At 39.8% G+C, this 20,367-nt stretch overlaps 1 protein-coding gene across 1 annotated transcript in view; it reads right to left on the minus strand.

Moving 5' to 3' along the window:
- The window catches only part of plxnd1 (plexin D1), a 115,471-nt gene that overhangs the window by 68,283 nt on the left and 26,821 nt on the right, over positions 1 to 20,367 (minus strand). The window contains exons 6-9 of the mRNA XM_084720779.1: positions 15,113 to 15,290; positions 14,746 to 14,854; positions 4,611 to 4,710; positions 1,447 to 1,545 (exon numbers count right to left, since the gene is read on the minus strand). Of these exons, the coding sequence (XP_084576905.1) occupies positions 1,447 to 1,545; positions 4,611 to 4,710; positions 14,746 to 14,854; positions 15,113 to 15,290 (486 nt within the window). The remainder of the gene's footprint in view (positions 1 to 1,446; positions 1,546 to 4,610; positions 4,711 to 14,745; positions 14,855 to 15,112; positions 15,291 to 20,367) is intronic.

Here is a 20,367-nt window from a genome sequence, read left to right on the forward strand (position 1 = left end):
TCAGAAAGAGAGAATTGGGGAAAACTTCTGCTCTCTCAAACAGGTCTGGTAACAATTGACAACTCTGAAAGAGTACCACCAGGAAACTGAAATAGCCCACAATAATTGTCGCTGCCAGGAAAAAAGATGCAATCCATTCAAAATTCATATTCATAAACATCTGGACTCCCACACCTCGGCAAGTCATCAGGGAGCCGGAGTAATGAATATGAATTCATTCTTCATAAAATCTGAGCCCTGAGTTTAAATGAGCCAAGAAATGTGAAGGTAAGACCATAAAGACACAGAGATAGCTAAGAGCAGTAAAGGGTAAGTACTTAAAGTGGAAGAAATCATTTGTCTGTGAATCCAGCCAGCTTAAAGTGGTCTGCTTTGATCGCCCTATCCAGAACTATTTCCAGGCCATTTCTCTGTGCTTTTTGACACCAGAGAAGCTTGATTTTGTCGGTATCCGGCGGGTCCTCTTTCCCACACATTGAAATGTTCACTGGACTTCTGCTCAGTCTGAGAACTAATAGATACTGGAGGAGGAAAAACTTGCAAACACCTACTTGTTGCTAAAAATTTTGGTATGACTGTTTATCACAGTCAAATCTAAACAATTTATTTTAGGTTTGTGGAAAAAAAAAAGTGTGGGAACCAAATGAAAATCCACCACAAATTCCAGATGGCTCTGAGTGACAGCACGTTTCCTGCGGTATTGACTCGCCGACATGATGAAGACATTATTCAAACAACCTCAGTTTGTATAAACTTTCATAATAAAGAGTAGTATGAAAAGCCAACCACATCCATGCCCTGAGGAAGGGTGTGTGTGTGCGTGACTCAATGTCTGTCACCATAGCAACACACCAGGAGCGAGGCTCAAAAGGCCAGTCAGGGTTAGGCGTGTGACTGACCACGGCTGGCAACTAGTCAGCACTGGAATTTTTAGAAGATCCCAGTCGTGTCCTTATCAGTGCTGCAGGATCAGTGTCTGACTCGCTCAGCGTGGATTAAGGATGAGAATGGGAGTTTAAAAAAAAACGATCTGGAAGGACTAGCCGAATTAAAAATGAACATGAGTGAAATAAAGCTCCTGCCTGCCGCCTGTGCTGCCTCAGACCGACCGCACATTGTACTCGGTGCTGACGAAGGCACAACTCAGCTAGTCACAGTTAGATACCAGACGCATGGTGGGTCCAGACAGCTGAGCAGTGAGCAACATAAGCATAAAGATACCCACTCATTCTTCATTCTCATCTCTGTCTCACAACACGGAGATCATCCAAACTCAGGTTTTGCTCATTCACTGACCCAAATCACAGCACACAAAATATCCATCTGTGTTTAACTCAGCTTGAAGCAAACACACCATATGCTTCTGTTTTATTCCAATCATTTTCACAACATGCAATTTGGACTAAGTCCAAATCCAGCTCAGTAGCTGGAGGCTGTCTGTCGTACCTCCTGGATGTTGCTGAGGGATAAGGTGAAGTCCTGAGCCACTCCTGATGGCGATGGAGGAACCTCCGAGGCGACCAGGCTGGGACAGGAAGCAGCATTCTGTGGTGGGGCGGGAAGTGACATATAGCAGTTAAGGAAAACAATGGCTCCCCTGCACACATCCGCAAAACCCAAAATACCTGTCCTGTTTATCTGGAGGAGGAGGAAATGAGAGGGTAAAGTCTCGCTCTGAGGGAAACAACAATAGCTTCAAATAGACAGACGATGAGGGATTAGAAAAACAGACCCACCGGACACTGATGGACTCAGCAGAACAGGAAAGACCGACCTCCTCATCTCCATATGACCTACATTACAAAATCCTAATCAAGGTTGTTTTTTTTTTTTTTTATTAATCTTACCGACTCTGGAGCCTGCAGTCACCATGGGTACGGTTTTTGTCATAGCTCACAGGTGCTTTACTCTGTCATTAAAATCTTCCATGACTTGTTGATTAATTTGTTCCAGTGACTTCATATCATTGTTTTCTGTGTTTGTTTTATGTAGTGCTTTTTCTTTTTTATATACCAACTCCACCTTATAGATGGAATTAAATTTAAGATTTAAAAGCTAAAGTGTTTGCCGGACTCAAAATGGGTTTGTCTGAGGTGCTCTTTGGATAGGGACATGTCTACAAAAAAATGACAAAAAAAAACTCTCAAGCACTCTTTTTTTAAACAATTTAAATGCCTTTATTGTCACAGGATGGTCATGTTGGACTTATAAAAAAACACAAACAAACACAGACGCATTTCGGTGTCAAGCCTTTGTCATGGAGTCAGCAAAATGCTGGAGAGTTTGTTTTTAACGGTCTGACAAGGCCATGCTGTGACAATAGTGCCAAAAAGGCATTTTAATTGCTTTAAAAGAGAAGACCCTGGAGATTTTGTTTGTGTGGTTTTTGTTTATTTATTGCATTCATGGTTGCCGTGGTTCGTAATTCAATTGCTCTGATATATTTTCATCTTGGATTAAATTAACTATAACTCTCCAAAAATAATAATCAGCTGTTTTCTTCAGATGGCATCAACTAATGACGTTTTAAGAAAGAAATCAATTAAAGGTAGAATACGCAGCATTGTTTGTAAATGGACCATTCAGGGTTGTCCCCTGCTGCCCGGCTCAACAAACAAGAGAGAGGGGGAGAAACATACAGAGTGAATTAAGACAGCAAGAGGCATTAGCAAGAACAAAGCAGTGAATGAGAGAAACAAAACGTCATTTCTCTGATTGTCTCACAGCAGTTACGTTCTAAAGGATGAATTAACACACCCACACCTCTGGACAACACTGGATTGTGTGTGCATACAGCTGTAGTGATCTGCAGTCTACTTTGCCTGTGTATGTCTCTCTCTTTCTGCAGCTCTCACAGACAGAGAGCACAGGAAAGAGACGGACAATTTGATGTGTGTGGTTTTTTTTTTAGAGTCCTGCTCTCAAACCCTGCATGCTGCTACACACCCCAGAAGCCGGGGATGGTCCAATACCATTTTTTCCTTCCCGATACAAATTCCAATACCGGAACTCTGCATATCGGCTGGTCCCAAGTACTGATCTGATACCACTACATTAAAATATATATTTATAATGATCATAAGAATAAATAGTAAGTATTTAAGAATAAATACCATAGAACATGATTTCACCATCCTGGATTACATGATCTCAGATCTGTGCATAAACTCGGTATTGCAATCTGTAGTGGAATAAACCTTCCAGAAACTTCCCGAGTGCAGCAAAACACGGAAAAATAAGAAATGCAGGCAGAGAACTGGGCCTCATTAGATGCAGACACCATCACACACCTCCAGTGGCTCATAAGTGATGATTGAGAGATTATATTTATATGAGTCTATACATTGTTTATTTTTAGTAAAATGCTGCGTAGTATGCCTTTAACATTTCATTATGATGGCTGTTTCTTACAGTAGTTTATTCTTGGGGTCCCCAGAGACCCCAGTCAGTAGTCCTTGTATGTTAAATACGTTGACAGGATAAGTGTTAAAAAAGAACCTAAACTTTAAATAACTAAAAGTGACATAAAAAGCACAAGCCTCTTGTGCTTTAATATGTTTATTTTTGTGTGTCTTGGGAACTGGAACAGCACGCCTGACTAGGATTTATTGCGTTTGCTTGGAAAAATGCAATGATGTCTTTATTGCTGCAGTTGTTTAACACAAACATCTCTTTCCCTTTTCGGGGGGTCTTGTGATATAAAGGCTAACACAATAGAACAAGACCACAGCTGACCAGAGGACTGTGAGTCACATCCTCTCCAACTGGGACTAGTACTGTGAGTGGACACAGTCAGACCCCTGCACCCTCGGGGCAAAAGTCTGCCGGGAGGATGCCTCCAAAGACAAGTCATGGGACCTGGCGGGGCGATAAAACTGCAGAGGGGACAGGAATAATACGACATGGCTGACTTACGTTGTCAGGAGCACGCACAAAGGACAATAGTATCTGGGGAGCTGTAATTGGTTCCTCTAATTTTGGATAATTTTCCCAGTTTCACAGTCTTTTCACGCACTCATGCCAAGCCTTTTACACTGTTTGATTTGTTTGCTTTTCAGAGTACTTTACACCCTCGTGGGGCTTTACATTGCCAGCATACATCTACATAATCCATTTGTACAGTCACCTACTTAAAATGAAGGGATATATAAAGCCATAGCTGAAACTGTAGGTGTAGATTTAGCCTCTGGCTGGCAACAAGCAGCCTTGACATTTAGTAATAATTCCCCATAAAAATAGAAAACAGTAGATCTACTCTTCCACATGCTGGGATATCAAACTAAACTGCCAAAAAGAGAAACTTTAGAGGAGGTCTGAGGAGCTTTTTAATGGTACATTACCCTGTGAGGAGTCTGTTAAACCAGAACCTCCTGAGATTTTATAGCCAGTTTCAACATTTCTTCATACTGTAGTTGAGACACTTGAAACCTCACAGTGAATTACCACATGATTGCTCTTGCCTAACCCGTCTGGACTCATGTCGTTACACCACACTTGGAGTTGTTGGACAGAAGAGTCTAGATCATGTCTGAGGCTCTGACTAGTTCGATCTTAATATTAAAGCTTCTGTTTGCTGGATGGTTTAAAAAAAAAACAGGAGAATTACTCACCTCTAACAGGTTGTGCTTTGACTCATCTTTATGGGAGACACAGAGGTGCTTTTCTTGGTCCCAGTAACACTTCCATCTGGTGCTCAGGCAGCTCACACATCTGTTATACATGGACACACACAGAAAGGGAAAGAGTTGAGAAACACGGATCATATTTTAGGCAAATCTGGCATGTTTTTCCCCATCTAATCTGTTCTCATGCAGTAAATCGAGTCTTTTCAAAAGTCTAGCGTGATCCATTTCCAGTGTAACATAAACCGACTCTGATTACAGCCATCAAAGTTTAGCTTTAATAAAACGAAGTAATGATTAGTCACAGTAGCAGAGCGGACACATTCATTCCACAGTTACAACACAGCCGGGAGGTCAAACCGGGCCGAATCTGCTGAGATGAAACAAAGCACCTCTCTATAAACACTCAGACAGACTGACTGGTAAATGATGATGTGTGTGTGTGAGTGCTGTCTCCTGTTATTTCTATTTTGTGAACATTATTTTGAGTTTACACCAATTAAATGAGGACATTTTGCCAAGTTAGTCCATCAGCAGAATGTAGACTCCATACAATTCATGCTCATTTGTCCAAGAAACTCCCACATGCACAGGTTAATGATACACCTCCTTCTGAAACTGTTGTTTCGAGTGGCTGACAAGTCTAAATGTTTATGAAGTGAGGACGCTCTTGAAACCTCAAAGGAATCATTGATGGCACGAACCTGGTCTTAAGGTTAAAGGATAAGTCTGGTGATGTTCTACAATTTCATAAATGTCAAGAAATCCCAGGATAGAAGACTAAAAAATGACCTGATCCTGCTAACATGCATTGTCTGTGTATCTGAGGCTTGATGTGGTTTATAGTTTATTCCTCTGTGCCTTAGAGCTACATGTAGGGTTCCAACGGTATGAGATTTTCATGGTACGATAACCATCTCAAAAGTCAAGTCAAGATGAAAATTATTTATTCAGAAACCTCAGCATCACAAGACTGACGCAAATCAGAAAAGGGGTGGAAAAAACACATCCCTAGATTTAATAAAAAGGGAAAAATACAACTCAAGAAGTACAACTAAAAGAGAAAGTGACTCTCAAAGTCAGGAATACAGAAGATGTGTTTGAAAAAAAGTGGATTTTAGATGATGGGAAATTATAACAAATTATCAAAATGGGTGTAGAATTGGGGATGGAGGGTGGGGACACGTCTCTACCAATAACTGGGGATTGTCCCACACAATTATTTTAAGTAAAAAAAATAAAATATAACCACTGTTGTCAGTCAGTGTCTAGTCAATATTAGTTAATGAGTATCCATATTGTGACATAGATACCAAACAATGTGTTTTGAAAGACTGTGTGTTCCACCTAATTATGTCTCACAGTGGTTTGGTCCACCAGTCTCTTTTTGCAGCCAAAAAATTTAATATATGAATCAAGCAACTACCAACAAACCTAGCGAGAAAGTGATAAATACACACAAATCTATTATATTGTCATTTTTTTCCAGGCTGCAATCTTAGTCGGCACTCCTCTGGCAGCAGCAGAGCATCTCTCCATCTCCTCTTGAAGTGTGCTCTGTCAGCTTTCACTATGCTTATGGGGACAAACTGTGTCTCTGCTGCTCTGGAACTTTAACAGTTTTTATATTTATAGTCCCCACCAGCCATGACATGAAATATCCACCCTTGCTGTAATGGACCACTTCCTGTAATTAATATATATGCCCAGTCTTGTATATATGTACTGTTGGTGTATGAATATGTATACACATGAGTAAAGGTATAGCTACATGAATATATGTATTTAATTTACGTAAGCATGTACAGTATTCAGCATGCCTGTCATATCTAACCCTTTGTTTTTTGTTGTTTTTCTCTCATTTTTTTCCTTTTCATTTGCTGTTGTTTTTGTTGACAATGATGATGATTATGATTACTTGCTTAATTTGCCATTTACAATCTCCTATTTACACAGGGAGATTTTCATTAATATGTATTGTAAATTTGGAACCAGCTAAGCTGCATGTATGAAATTAGTCTTGGAGAAAAAGGATTTTAAAAAATCAGTTTCACAGTGTCACAGTATATGGCATTTCACAACTACTACTAGTACTATTACTGGTTTACAACTGCAACCTTTTACTCCATGTTTGTTAAAACCTTTTTCAAACATATCAATGAGCCAAATAGTTGCAATGTTTGACATGTTCCTTCATTCATTCATTAGCCTGCTGCTATTAATACACACTATTTTACCTAATCTATGGCTGAAAGCAGTCCCAACAAATGCACTATTTACTTCTGTTTGAGTGAAATGTATGCAGTTTTGGGAAACTACTCAGTCTTTTGTTTTTAAACAAATTAAACACTGTCATGGCCAGTTTCTCCAAAATTTATGTTCATAAGGAACTAATGGTCCACAGACAGGGTAGGGAAGAGGGAAAGTATTGAGAGACCGTCCAACACATTGTTGGTTTTGGTCTTAATAAAATTACAGAATATCACCAGCCTTATCCTTTAAACCAACATTATGTAACTTTTGAAAGAAGAAATAACACATTCCTCCGCATAAAAATAAAAACGTTGATTTAATACACAGCCCTGCTCGAATTCGATACACTGACACTACAGCCTTACTTGGTCTGTTATGACCAGTAATGGCTAATGTTAGCAAACTTTAGATAGATATGTTGTATCTCACATCACATTACTCTCTCACCTGTAGTGCTATTTATCCTTCTAGATATTTTTTGGGTGTAAGTTGCAGAGTTTTGGAGACTGCCATAGAAATGTCTGCCTTCTCTAAAATATAACAGGACTAAATGGCACTTGGTTTGTTGGCATGCTCAAAGCAAAAGAACACATATTTTGATAATTCAAAACCAGTGTCTCTTAGGAAAAATAATGGTCCAATTAACCACGTTAATCCATAGACCTTGTTGTGAGCAGTCTCATGTAGGAACAACTTTCTTCCTGCAGTAGTAGGTCTGCGGATTATCTCCCATTTTATATTGGAGAGAGAAGGCAGACATCTCTATGGCGGATATCTCCAAAACTAAATTGGACTTCAGGCTGGAGGAAAAATGTGCATTTTTGATTTTGAGGTGAACTGTCCCTTTAATGTCTACTTGCACTACTCTTGCACTACTTTTTTAAATTTGCCCATGTCTTATAAATGACAGCTATTCAATAAAAGTTATATTGTCTTGGTTTAAGTTTATAGTTCAGCTGGATCCTGGATCTGGTCGGTCAAACTCAACCATTTACTTAATATGGGATGGGTTTGATATGAAGACTTACAGAGGAGCACCACCGCTCCAGGTTTAAAAACTCGCATGTCAGTGATGTCACATGTTTCAAGACCAACACACCGTGCAGGCTCACGAAACTCAGACAAGCTGTCAAACTAAGCAGTGCTGATCAAAAATGAATCTGTTACAGCACTGCCCATTTCTCACCTATGTTTTCAGAAACACATTTTATTGAGCTGTTTGGCTGTAAATCGAGAAAGTTGGTCACCTGGCCACCATTTTTTCTTGCTCGAGACAGGACCGGGCATGTTTCATTGCTTTGATTGATTGTCAGCCAATCCAGCTACGTCCGGATGCATTTTGGTGCGAGTCCCATGGAAATAAAAAATGAACTGAGAGATCCCAGATTAATTTATGTAAATGACTAATTTGTGAATTAGTGAATTAGTCTGGCAATGCCAGACCAGAGGGTTGGTTTACTCTAATTACTATCTGCTTCTGGTCTGTAGCCATACAAACAGTTTTAGTCTTCAGCTTTTCTCTCGTTCTCTGAGATTTCTTCCACCAGCTCAGTATAAATATTTATGAAAATTTGCCTTGTTGTGATTTGGGTGATCCTCCCTTTAAAATGGGGCAACTGTAGTTGAGAAGATTAAGGGCAGTGTTTGTGGATATAGATTGTACTGTATTGATCCTTGCTGTGAATGGAGTACAAATGAGTGTGTGTGTCTTCCAGATAAACTACCCTGAGTGGAACACCTCCACTGTATGTGTGTGTGAGTTGAGTGTGTGTCAGTGTATCGCCTGCGGGAAGAGACAGATGTCCCACACTAGGAATGATAGCGCCTCCAGTGATAGCAGCACTCTGAGGGGGTCTTTAGACTGGGAGGAGTGCAGCGGGAGTGGGACGGGTGTAAGGGGATGCAGAGACGTAATCGAAACATGTGCGTGCATGAGTGTGTGTGTTGTGATTAGAAGCAGACGGCCCCCTCAAGGCTCTTATCAGCTGCAGCTTTTCTGTTTTCCCTGACTCCCTTTCTGTCCTACTGAAACACCTATACACTACCACACACACACACACACACACACACACACACACACACACACACACACACACACACACACACAGATTGTTCATACACTCTCTTTCTCTCTGCTTGACCTAACACCGACAGTAAATACCCTGTGACACTGCCCACCCCGAGTCATAATGACCATGCACACACACACACACACACACACACACACACACACACACACACACACACACACACACACACACACACACACACACACACACACACACTAAATACACAGTCTGCCTTGCACTCTCAGGGCCTCTCAGTGGACACAGCGGTTAAACACACATCCTCAATCATGTCTCTGTCAAAGAGAAATACGTCCAGAAGAAAAGACCAGCAGTTTCAGGGGGAGTGACAGAGAGGAACAGAGACGGACGAGGACGAGAAGAGGGAACAAGAAAAGAGAAGTGCCAAAACCTGAGACACAAGAAGACACATAAAAAGCAAATAGAACAGAAAAAGAGTATGTGTGTGTATGTGTGTGTGTGTGGCTGAGAGACATAAAGAGAGGGAGAGGAACAGAGTGAGAGGTTAGGTTAGGTGGTTGTCCTACTGGGCTGTTTGGTGAGACTGGAATGCTATCGTCTGGTTGTCATTAACACTCTGCCTGGTGACCACTTTGAATGGGTCATGGGAGAACTGTCCAAACACCCTTTCTCACACATATACACACACACAAAGAGTCTTTGACAAACACTCAAACTGATTCAAAACTAAAGCCAGAAAGATGCTGGATTTTTGGGGCCATTGCTGATACCAATATTACATATTTTAAAAAAATCTGATATCGATATATGTCGTCTGACATTCTTTATTTATATAGATCAAACCACAATGTTTGTTTACAATAACTTCCAGGTAGAAAACGCCTGCATTGCATACATATACAAATCGCAACATGTTGAATATTTTCTTTTGTCACGATCTAATTATGCGTTTCTGTCTCCTTCATCTGAAATTCATGTTTTATACTTTCACTAAAGTTAGATTGGAGACCTAATTTATCTGAAAGAAAATTACAGCCTGAGTTTACTCAAAACGAGATTGTTAGATTATGTTTAGACCAGATCAGGTGGTGCAGTGATTAGCACAGGGTTGTGCAGTGGTGTGTGGTGTTAGGGGGTGTTTATTTGTGCTTTGAACATCACTGCTGTGAAACAATCAGAACATAAAGTTTTATTTCTCTGATTCACCAGCTTTCTCCCATCACTCTCTTTCCCCATTTAGTCTTTCAGTCGACTTTCCAAAGGTGCACCCTTGCAAAAACTGCAAACTAGAACCAGACACTGAAGCTGGGTATTCGACATAAACCAAGCGAGGACACAACTACAGGATTATCATTGTTTGGTCCATGAACTCCACCTGGATATTGCTGGTTTTACAGAGTACAGTAAACTTTCAGTGCTACTTTTATTGATTATACAACTATAAATAAATAGGCTGAGTTCTCAGCAGCAGCTGTGGGTTCAGTTCAAGCCTGTGGCCCTTTACTGTCTGTCTTCCCCCGACTCATCCTCACAGAGGATGAGATAATATGATATGTAGTCAAGCTCCAAAAACCCTGGATCCTACAAGTCCCATAATGCACATTAAAAGCATTTGAAACCATCTTTCTTTGGATGCTCCCTGACTGGCAAAGTCTCTTTTAACACTGCCTTTCTGTTAAAAAATGAAATCTCATACACCTGTCTGTCTTCATAAAATGGATTTACTAGAAAATAATTTGTGATGGAAGTACAAAAGGCATGAAGGCACCTTCATCCATCAATGGATAAAGAGAATGCAGCATTTGAGTTAATGATAGTCAAACTCAGTTGTTGTCTTTTATAAAAAGAGAAAACATGTTGCAGGAGCCAGACACTTCTGATTAATTTATTTGCCTTTTGGATATACTTTGTCTCATGTTTAATTAATGTTATGATAATGTTATTTCTTTTTTATTGAATTAATATGCAAGTGGAAAGAGTAAGCTCTTGTTTTTTTTTTGTTTTTTTTCTGCTTTGGTTGTGCCACAGGGCTTTTCTTTTGTTTCCAGGTTTGATCTGTAGAATGGGTCACTTGATGACGCCTTCAAGGACTGCTGCTCCGCTGACGCACTTGTGAATCATTAATGTTATGAACACTGCAGGATGATGCTGTACTTTTGTTTAGTCTGTGCTGTTTTGGTTCTTGTTTATGTGTTGATTGTTTTGTCTTTTACACTCGAAAATGTATGTTGATCCTTGAAGGAAAAGTCAACATGAATGAATAACAAAATAAAAGGAATTCTCCAGCTCAGTTTGGGATAACCCTGATGACATCATCATGCAATCATCAGGCTTATCGTCTCAGACTTTAAAACGCTCCTGTCAGAGCGTCGGAAGACACTATTCAGCTGTTTTCATGGCCTCAGTAGTATTCTTCGTGAGAAGAAAACTGATCTTTGTGGCAAGTATCAAACCAGCTGAGTGTCTCAGATGATTTATTTATTAAATGAAAATTGTAATATTAGTAAATCTTCGTAATCTCAAACTTAGAACAGATATTCAGATCATCAATATCTCATAAAAGTTGATGGAACTGAAATGATTAGTCAATTAATTGATTAGATGATCAAGACAAAATTATTCAGCAACTATTTTGATATATACATATATATATATATATTTAAGATTTTTTGGGGGGGCTTTTTGCCTTTATTGTGATAGGGACAGCTGAAGATATGACAGGAAAGGGGGTAGAGAGAGAGGGGATGACTCAAGACATGGTGCGCATGCCCTACCAACTGAGGTATAGGGGCGTCCAACTATTTTGATAATTAATGAATTGTTTAAGTCATTTTTCAAGCTAAAATTTCCTAACATATCCGAGTTCCAGCTTCCCCATTGTGAGGATTTGTTGCTTTTCTTTGTCTTATGTGTCAGTAAATGGGGGGACAAAACAAGTGATGGGAAGACATTGCCTTTAACTTTTGACATTTTATAGACCAAACGATTGATTATTCGAGAAAATAAGTGGCAGATAAATCAATAATGAACATAATCATTAGTTGCACCCCTAAAATTCAGTTTATTGTCCAGCCCTTTGTACTATTCAATGAATAATATCTAAGTTCTACCACTAGCGGTCTTTCTCACATCAAAACAATAACAAAGGAGGTAGTTTGACAGCATGTGAAGCGGTGTGGCATCATGGGACTTGTTGTCTTCATTGTTAAGCTGCCACCATTGTATGAAAACCTATATGACATGGAAGTTAGCTACTCGTGACTAATAGGAAACACTGTTAACTTAATAAATGATGGATTTGCCTGGGTTTAACCACTGTTGGAAATATCTGGAATAATATAATAACACAACTCAACAAAAATATAATATATGTCTTCTTTACATGTTTGTTTTCAGGCAACAACAATTTTCTGCATGCATCTTTTGAACGTTTGCTTTTGCTCAAGTAATTAATGCACACACTAAAGTAGCATGGCATGACAGATTTACTTTAACAATATTTTCTATTTGACCTTTATAGTTTGTAAAGACATTAGTGGAATTATGTCTAATGACACTCATCCATGCAGATGAAATAAAAACACTTAAACAGAAAAAAAGTTTTCAGCTCTGACATAATGAAAAAAGCCTAAACGAGGGTGTTTTTCGTAAAGCTCAAAACAAAGAGACTCTGCTGGAGAAGTGGCTCATAAGACTCTTTAGGGATTATTAAAAAAAAACAGCTTGAAGTGATTAAAATCAGATAGAGTATAGCAGCTCCACAGTTTGCATCCCAATGCTCATCCTGTGAGAATGGCACTTTGCTCATTATCACCTTCAACAAACCACCGTCTAATTTCACACTCCTGGACCTCGCCGAGCACCGAGGCCACGTGCACATATTGGGTGCAGTCTTACACACATGTACCTGCAACTGCTGCGTTCACACCTACAGGCTGTTTTCAAAAAGTGAACAAAAGGGACACACCCAAACGATTTCAATCTCAGGGAATCAACGCACACACACACACACACACACACACACTCTGATGCCCCTCTAAGCCTCTAAGATCTGCCCATCAGATAAAGTAGATCCTCTGACATGGTCCAACATGCGAGAGGAAGCCAGCTGGATTGCCTCCAGATATGAGAGAACCCTCTTTGTGACCAGGCCATACAAGTCGCAGTCCTTCACAAAACAAACATCAACATGACCAGCCAGACATACATATCCAATTTCCTTTGGCTCAACGTTTACAGCATATTAATCCCACATTTGATCCTGCACTGAGAAACCTTGAGTAAGCCAAATATGCAATAAGCCCTGCAAGAGGACGTGTCGGCAATATTTACCCACTGAGGCTTAAATAGAAAACAGGGGAGAAAAGAGGAAGAGGTGAGGGACACAGTGGAAAGACCTTCGAGGCAGAATAGAGACTCTTCGCTGTTTTTTTTTAGCCTCCAGCTACATGTGCTCATCTACAATGCCACAGAGACTCAAGCTGACATTTGAGTGATGCTACAGCTTGGCAGAGACCTCTGTTTAGGGATAGCTATAATCCTAGTTTATTCTTATTTAGGTGTCATTTGAGAGGGTTTGTTTAGAGGGATCACCCGCAAATCAAGTAGCCAGTGGGTGAAGGTCTAAGCAGAGGTAGAATAAGCACTCAGATCCTGTATTTAAGAACTAATAAAACTATGTAAAAAATATTCCTGTGTTCAAAATCTGTAAAAGCACATGTTCTGCAGTAAAATGCCCCTATTACTGACTATTACATAAGCATATTTTTAACACTTTGCAACAGTGTAAACAGCAGTTTACTCCTATAGGCAGTTGAAGTGGAGCTACTTTAATTTCTTTCTTACACTCAGGTGGGTCAGTCCAAAGGTTTCCAACCTAGCAGTCAGGCCCCTCCACGTACCTGTCAACCCTCCCGTTTTTTCACAAGATTCTCCTGTATTTTATCCTTCTCTACTGCTGCCCTTCATTTTAAATATTTCCCCCTTATTCTCCCATATTTCTAATCGCACTAAAAGAAACGGTAGGCAAAAAGGTATCTTATGTGTTTGCTGCCTTCCCCTCCATTATATCAGGCGGCAATATGTAGAACATTAGCTGGATGGATGAACGTGAAAGAGATGGAATATCTAACACATTGAAAGTTTGTGCAAATATCTCACCAAATGGGAGGAGGCTAACCTAATTAATGAAGACAAATGTCAGTCAAAGTCAACGTTTTTATAAAATATACCACACGGATTTTAGTGTATTACAGGGAGGGAAAAGCAATGTAAGCCAGGACAAATCTGCTGAGTATAAGCATGCTGAAGTCACATACTTACAGTAATGTAAGATATTTTAAAGCAAGTAGTGGCCTAGTGGTGATTTTAGGATTCACTGTGTATACTAAATGTAACGGGGATGTGGATAAAAAAGGAAAAAAGGAAATTCAGCTCCGCAGATTTGTATTCATGTTTTGGACTCTAATCTTTGATATGATGGATAATTTGACCAATTTATCTCCCCCAAAGAGATGCTGCTTTTGTAAGGGGTCACAAGCCAAAAAAAAAAAACTGTACACCTCTGACTTAATCTTTAACAGTGTATTGTCCTGAGTCTTGGTGTGGGAAGCTCTCTGCTTCTCCAAACTAAGGGTGTGTTAACTGTCATCTATTGTAGGTAATACACTGACAATAGACACTATACAATACTTGAGTAAATGAACTTGGTTATTTTCCACCACTGTGTCTAAGTGAATGAATTTGGAGGTAGGGGATCGGAACGACACTGAATAAATCCAGAATTTGAGATAAACAGCAGTGACAATGGACGTGTGACTCACGACTTCTTGGGGTGTATTGCTCCGGTCCTCTCGCAGTCATAGATGATGAAGCTTCCAGACACCACAGATGTGCCATTCACTTTTATCGCCACAGAAACAGTCAGATGATCTGCAGAAACAAAAGCATGTAAACAATGCCGCATGTGTCAAGCGCTGAGATGGTATCACTGTCATAATAACACAAACTCGACAGCGAGAGACGTCCTCATGCTACACTGACTGTGCTGCATTTTGAAAGATGAAAGGGGAAATTACATTTGCTCAAATACAGCTAGACATCTATGGTTGCATACTGTAACTGTACTTGTATTGTGTGGAGAGATGCGGCTGGCAGCACTGGCACGCAGCCAAATTTCCTCAGTCTCACCTGTGCCAGTGGGGATTGGTTGGTAGTTTTCTCGAGGGAGCAGTGGACAGGTCTGGATCTGAGCGGGACCGTAGTCCAGGTGCAGTGTGGCAGCTGTGGAAACACCCGGCCCATATTCACACTCCACCCGGGAGCCGACCAGATCAGGAACGCTGCCGTTTATCAGGATGCCAACATCCTGCAACAGACACAGATACAGGAAGGTGGATATCTTTTTGGATATCTTTTTTTATTTTAAAACTCTTTAAAGAAATTTTCAACAACAACATATCACAAAGCACAACAATACAGAGAACACTACACATGAAACAAATACAAAATAAATGGAATAAGATTTCCACTGTAACAGTATTAGCCTTTGTGCTAGTGAGGAAAAAGCCAGAGCATCAGCCTGAGCCACTGACAGTGACGGTCTGAAGGGGTTTTCCAAATAGTGCAGTTGCTGGGTCTATTTGTATTTCTTCATCACAGATACGTAAGAAGGTCCCAAAGATAGCAGCCCAAATAACACCAGGGCTAGGTGTGATAAAGGGTGTCTTTAGTGATGATAACAGGAAACATCATTGACAGGTGGAGTCTGTAGATTAATATCTCGTACAATCCCTGTGATCACTCGAGTGCGTGTGCATGACCAACCGACCTGAAACTTCTCCACAGCAAATCTCACATACTACTGAACCGCCTAATTTTTTGTGCACATTTGTGTGACTGTATGCCGAGGCACCTCTGTGATTCTGAAATTTTGAAGGTCAAAAGTCAAGTTCCACTGTGACCTCATGCCTGTCCCATTTTTGTTGGGTTGCCTTGCAGAGATCTGCACTCTACTGAGTGAACTCTTTAATGGTAACTACATGTCTTACACAGACAGATGTTGAATGGATCGGTTCAATTGTAAACTGCCAAACTTCATCTAAAGTATCAGCTCCAAAGTCTTTACTCCACTGCTCCCTGAGATGGTCCAAAGAAACAGATACCACCTTTGAATTGCACTCAACAATCTACATGCCAGGCAACATTCAAGATGACCCCAATCTAAAAGTATCTAAATGCATACAATTAACTACTCATCTTAATAGAAATTAAATACACATGCCTTCACACATTTATTCAAATCAATTAGTACGTGTAGTTAGTCATTAGAGGGCAAATGGTGTTGGTATGACTTCAAGTTTGTTCATAGTTCAAACAGAGAGATGGAGAAACTAACGTGCAGTGAAGAAACAGATGGCACAGCGCTACATTCACATCTAAATCTGGCTATGTGATGAAGTATGACAGACGTATAATGAGAAACATAACACCTCAATGACATGTCTGAATTTCAGCTAAATGATCTCAATGTGAGAAAAAAAAAATCAGAGCAGCGGTGGGGGGGTGGGGGGTGGGGCAAGCAGCACAGATTGTTAAGAAGAGAGGAAGAGCGAGATGACATATTCTGTGGCTCAGCAGATACGAGGAGCAGGAATGGCCAGTAGCGACATGTGCTAACATGTCTTAAAAATCCACTCTATTGTTCAGTGGAATTGATCATTTCCTGGCTGCGGCCCCGACTTCCTGCCTGCTGCTTCCTGTTTAGGGAGACAACCTTGAGCTGAGCTTCCTGCCGCTCTGAAGGATGCCTGTGAATCGGGCAGCTGGTGGATCTATTGCAGCCCCGCCGAACTGACCTACATAACAAGCAAATATCCGCAATTAATGAACCAATTAATGACCTGTCGTCTCTCAGCCTCGTCTAATTATGAGCTGTAATTAAAGGTCAAATACATTCCAAGTGTCAAAACTCAGTGAGCTAATTATCATATTGTTATTATGCTTCTGTTACATGATACACTGACTGGGAGAAATCATTGAAAACAACAGTTTACACGTCACACCACACGTATGATGCAGGGACCCTTTTTGCTTGACTTTATTATCCTGCCAGGATCAATTAATATCAGACTGGTGGTGTCATTAGGATTTCATGATACTGATCAATAATGATGCCGCTTATAGCGTGATAGCAGCGCCCGCGGCCACACATTGAAAGTTTGAATGGTTCACACACATCATTAACAAACATTTAGTTACTTTAATTTGCAGTCACTTAACCTTCTATGGCACAGTGTTGCCTCTAAGTGACTTACCCATTTATGGCCTTTAACACTCACAATACATCCTGCACTATGGTGCAAAGTTTAATCTTCCATTGTTTAATGTAGTTTATTTGATATTGATAATTAGGTCATGGAAAACTGTTTAAATGCAAATGTTGCCTTGAGGTACATACATTTTTTTAGTATTGTGTATTTAGATTTATATACTGTTCAAAAGCAGAGCAGTCATATTTATTTCTAAAGATTACATAGATGAATATGATACTGCTAGTTGTACTAAAGTTCAGGCTATTACACTGCATAATATACTATAGCAGTGCATTTTGCGAGTCCCCTCTGCAGAGCATACGCTTGTATTTTACTCACACATTTACAGAATCAACACAATATTACTCTGTTGCCCTTCAAAGATGTAGAAGGGTGGAATTAGCACTCCCAGTCAATGTTGGTGAGGGTGAATTAGAATTTAGCAGTGAGGAGGACAGCAAGTTGCTAGCAACCCTGCAAGGAGAAAATGAGAGCGAGAACGAGCCTGAGATCGCGGATGAGGATGAGTGAAAGCGCAGTGACAGGATGCATTGATAAAACGCACTGATGACTGGTTTAGTGTAGTTTAGTTTGACTCATAAACAGCGAGCCAAAGAACACGGCAACACAACAAATGTTTGCAGCATACTGTATGTCAGGAAAGACACATGTCAGGAAACTGAAAACAAGCATTTAAATGTAAAACAGATGAACAAACACGAGACTGTGACTCACTATCTTGTTTTGAAGAGTGTTATGATAGTTTGGTTTAACAGACTGTTGCTGTTCAGTTTGCTGAAATGTGCCCACACTCCTTAGCACATTCATTCCAAAAGGCTGCTTCACAGACAAACTAACTTATGAAAAGAGTTCATTTTTAATGTCTTCCATTTCAAACGGCATTTTAAACTGTTGAGAGGACAGAATATTTTAAACAATTATCGTTTTGTCATTCTTTACCATAATGGTACAGATTTGCTTGAAGATTAAAGTGTAAGTTAAATTACATTCAACACATTTGTTTGTCTGGTTGATTAGCACCTTGACAGTACACTGTTTTCTGGATGAAGTTGGCACTTTTATTTTACACTTTTGTTTTGTCATGTTGCCGGTCGCTTCTGTAAGTGATTTGAATTCATTTCTGTTTGTCTGTGAGTTACCTGGTGAGTTCACTTCCTGGTCTGAGTCTGGCAGAAAATGTGGCTGTGGGCGGAGCCTGATTTTATTCCATGGACCATACCAAGAGCTCTGACATCACAGGGGGGTAGGGCTTCTTTGTGTTAGTCTTAGTTGTTGTCTGCACCATCCTCTGTGTTTCTTTACTGGTCTGATCAGCCAGTATATAAGCTGCCTCATGTCTCATTCTGTTAGATCTGTTAATTGAGTAAACATCTTGTTTCGTTTGGCTCATTTTCCAGTAGATTTATGTTTTGTTGACCTAATTTAAGGCCCCTGTATGTCTAACTGTCTTCTGTTATCTTCTGTTATTTGCTATGTAAAATCTTTTTGGGGAAAATAAATTTCAACTAGTGTGTTTGTGCCTTGACTACTTGGTCCATGACAGATATTTAATAAAGTAAAGTAGCCATACTTCTGAATGTTTCACCTGTCAGCTGTTTACGTAAGGGTATATGAATACCAGTAGAGGCATTGTTTGTCAAGGAGTTTATTGATATTTCAGTACTGATCATGGCACCAGTTTATTCCCTACATAGCACTCAATAAATGACACTTTATTTGTCTCAAATGTATATAATATACAGCATGTTAAGTGTATAAGATGACACATTTTTACAAGTTATGCTCAGAATCAAAGTCAAGAAGCTATGATGAAGCTGATCCTACTCTAAAGTTCATTTTCAATCAGGCAGGAGAACATTTGTGTCTCTGTTTGTTTGGAAACTCCCTCAGTAGCTCAGATTACGGTTAACTTTGTCATTTGCACAAGAGAAACTCATGTAAAGGGAGGCAGAATCATTCACTTTATGCTCTTGATAATCACTCATTTTTTCTCACTATATGTCTGAAAAATGTTAAAAAATCTAATTGGTAAATACTGTTAAAATACAGTATGTACTATATACTAATGTTAATAATACACTGTCTCTGCAGTTCAAACAGAATAAATAACTATACTTTAACAGAAGATCTGCACCAACAGACGCCTTTCAAATTACCACTTTGGAAAACCACTGCAAATTAAATCTAAAAAAGACAAAGCAAAATGTTTTTTTTTTGTTTTTTTTTAATTTCACACACACTCTAGAAGCTGTCTTGCCACTGGGACGAATTTGTTGAAATTTTTTTTTACAGCTGTGAGTAGCTCCTTCATTTTCTTTGTGAATTGGATGTTGCGACAATAGTGTTCATCAACAGCACCCTCAGAAATCACCAGATTTGGTATGCAGAGTGACATTTTGCACATACTTTTGTCGCTTTTTCAGACACACTCAAAGCCCGGTAAGAATTACAAAGTGCAACGTAGAATTTATTTGGGATACAGCAGCAGATGTCAATGTTGAAGCCCAACAGGATAATTAATGTGTTTCAGTCAAAGACACCACTGCCCATGTGACCTCTTTGAACTCTCAAAGGAGCAGCAACAAATCTGCTGAGAACATTAATTCCCTGTTTAATAAACACACAAATTAATGTTAGTGCTGATGCGCTAATTGTGCTATGTCTAATCTACAGTGAGTTAAGGTGACGGTTTATTAAGGTTTTGCTTTGATTTATGCTTGTTTTACCGTTGCTATTAATGTAGGGACAGTCCAAAAATTGTTGGGGTAGTGAGAGGTTTGGAATTTGATACGAAAGCCAGACGTCTGACTTTCCGTTATAATTAAACCAATTAGGCTAGAAACACCGACAGATATCAAAAGACAAGTAAATCGCTGTCAGTAAATGGTTAAAGTCATCGCTCAAACACAGGCAGGAGGGAGGGAAACAGCTGTGTATTGCATGCACACTCACGCTGTGCCACCGGTAGGCTCTCGTTTTACACGCAGCTGGTTCGGCGTTTTATGACTAAAATGATACCTGTAAACGAAGCTCTCAGTGTCTTGGGCAAAGTTTGACAAACTGTGAAAGAACGAATGATAACGTGTGCATTCAGATCAGTTTGTGAGCTGA

The sequence above is a fragment of the Lutjanus erythropterus genome, chromosome 6 (assembly GCF_056507025.1).
Source record: "Lutjanus erythropterus isolate fLutEry1 chromosome 6, fLutEry1.hap2, whole genome shotgun sequence".
Lineage (NCBI taxonomy): Eukaryota > Metazoa > Chordata > Actinopteri > Lutjaniformes > Lutjanidae > Lutjanus > Lutjanus erythropterus.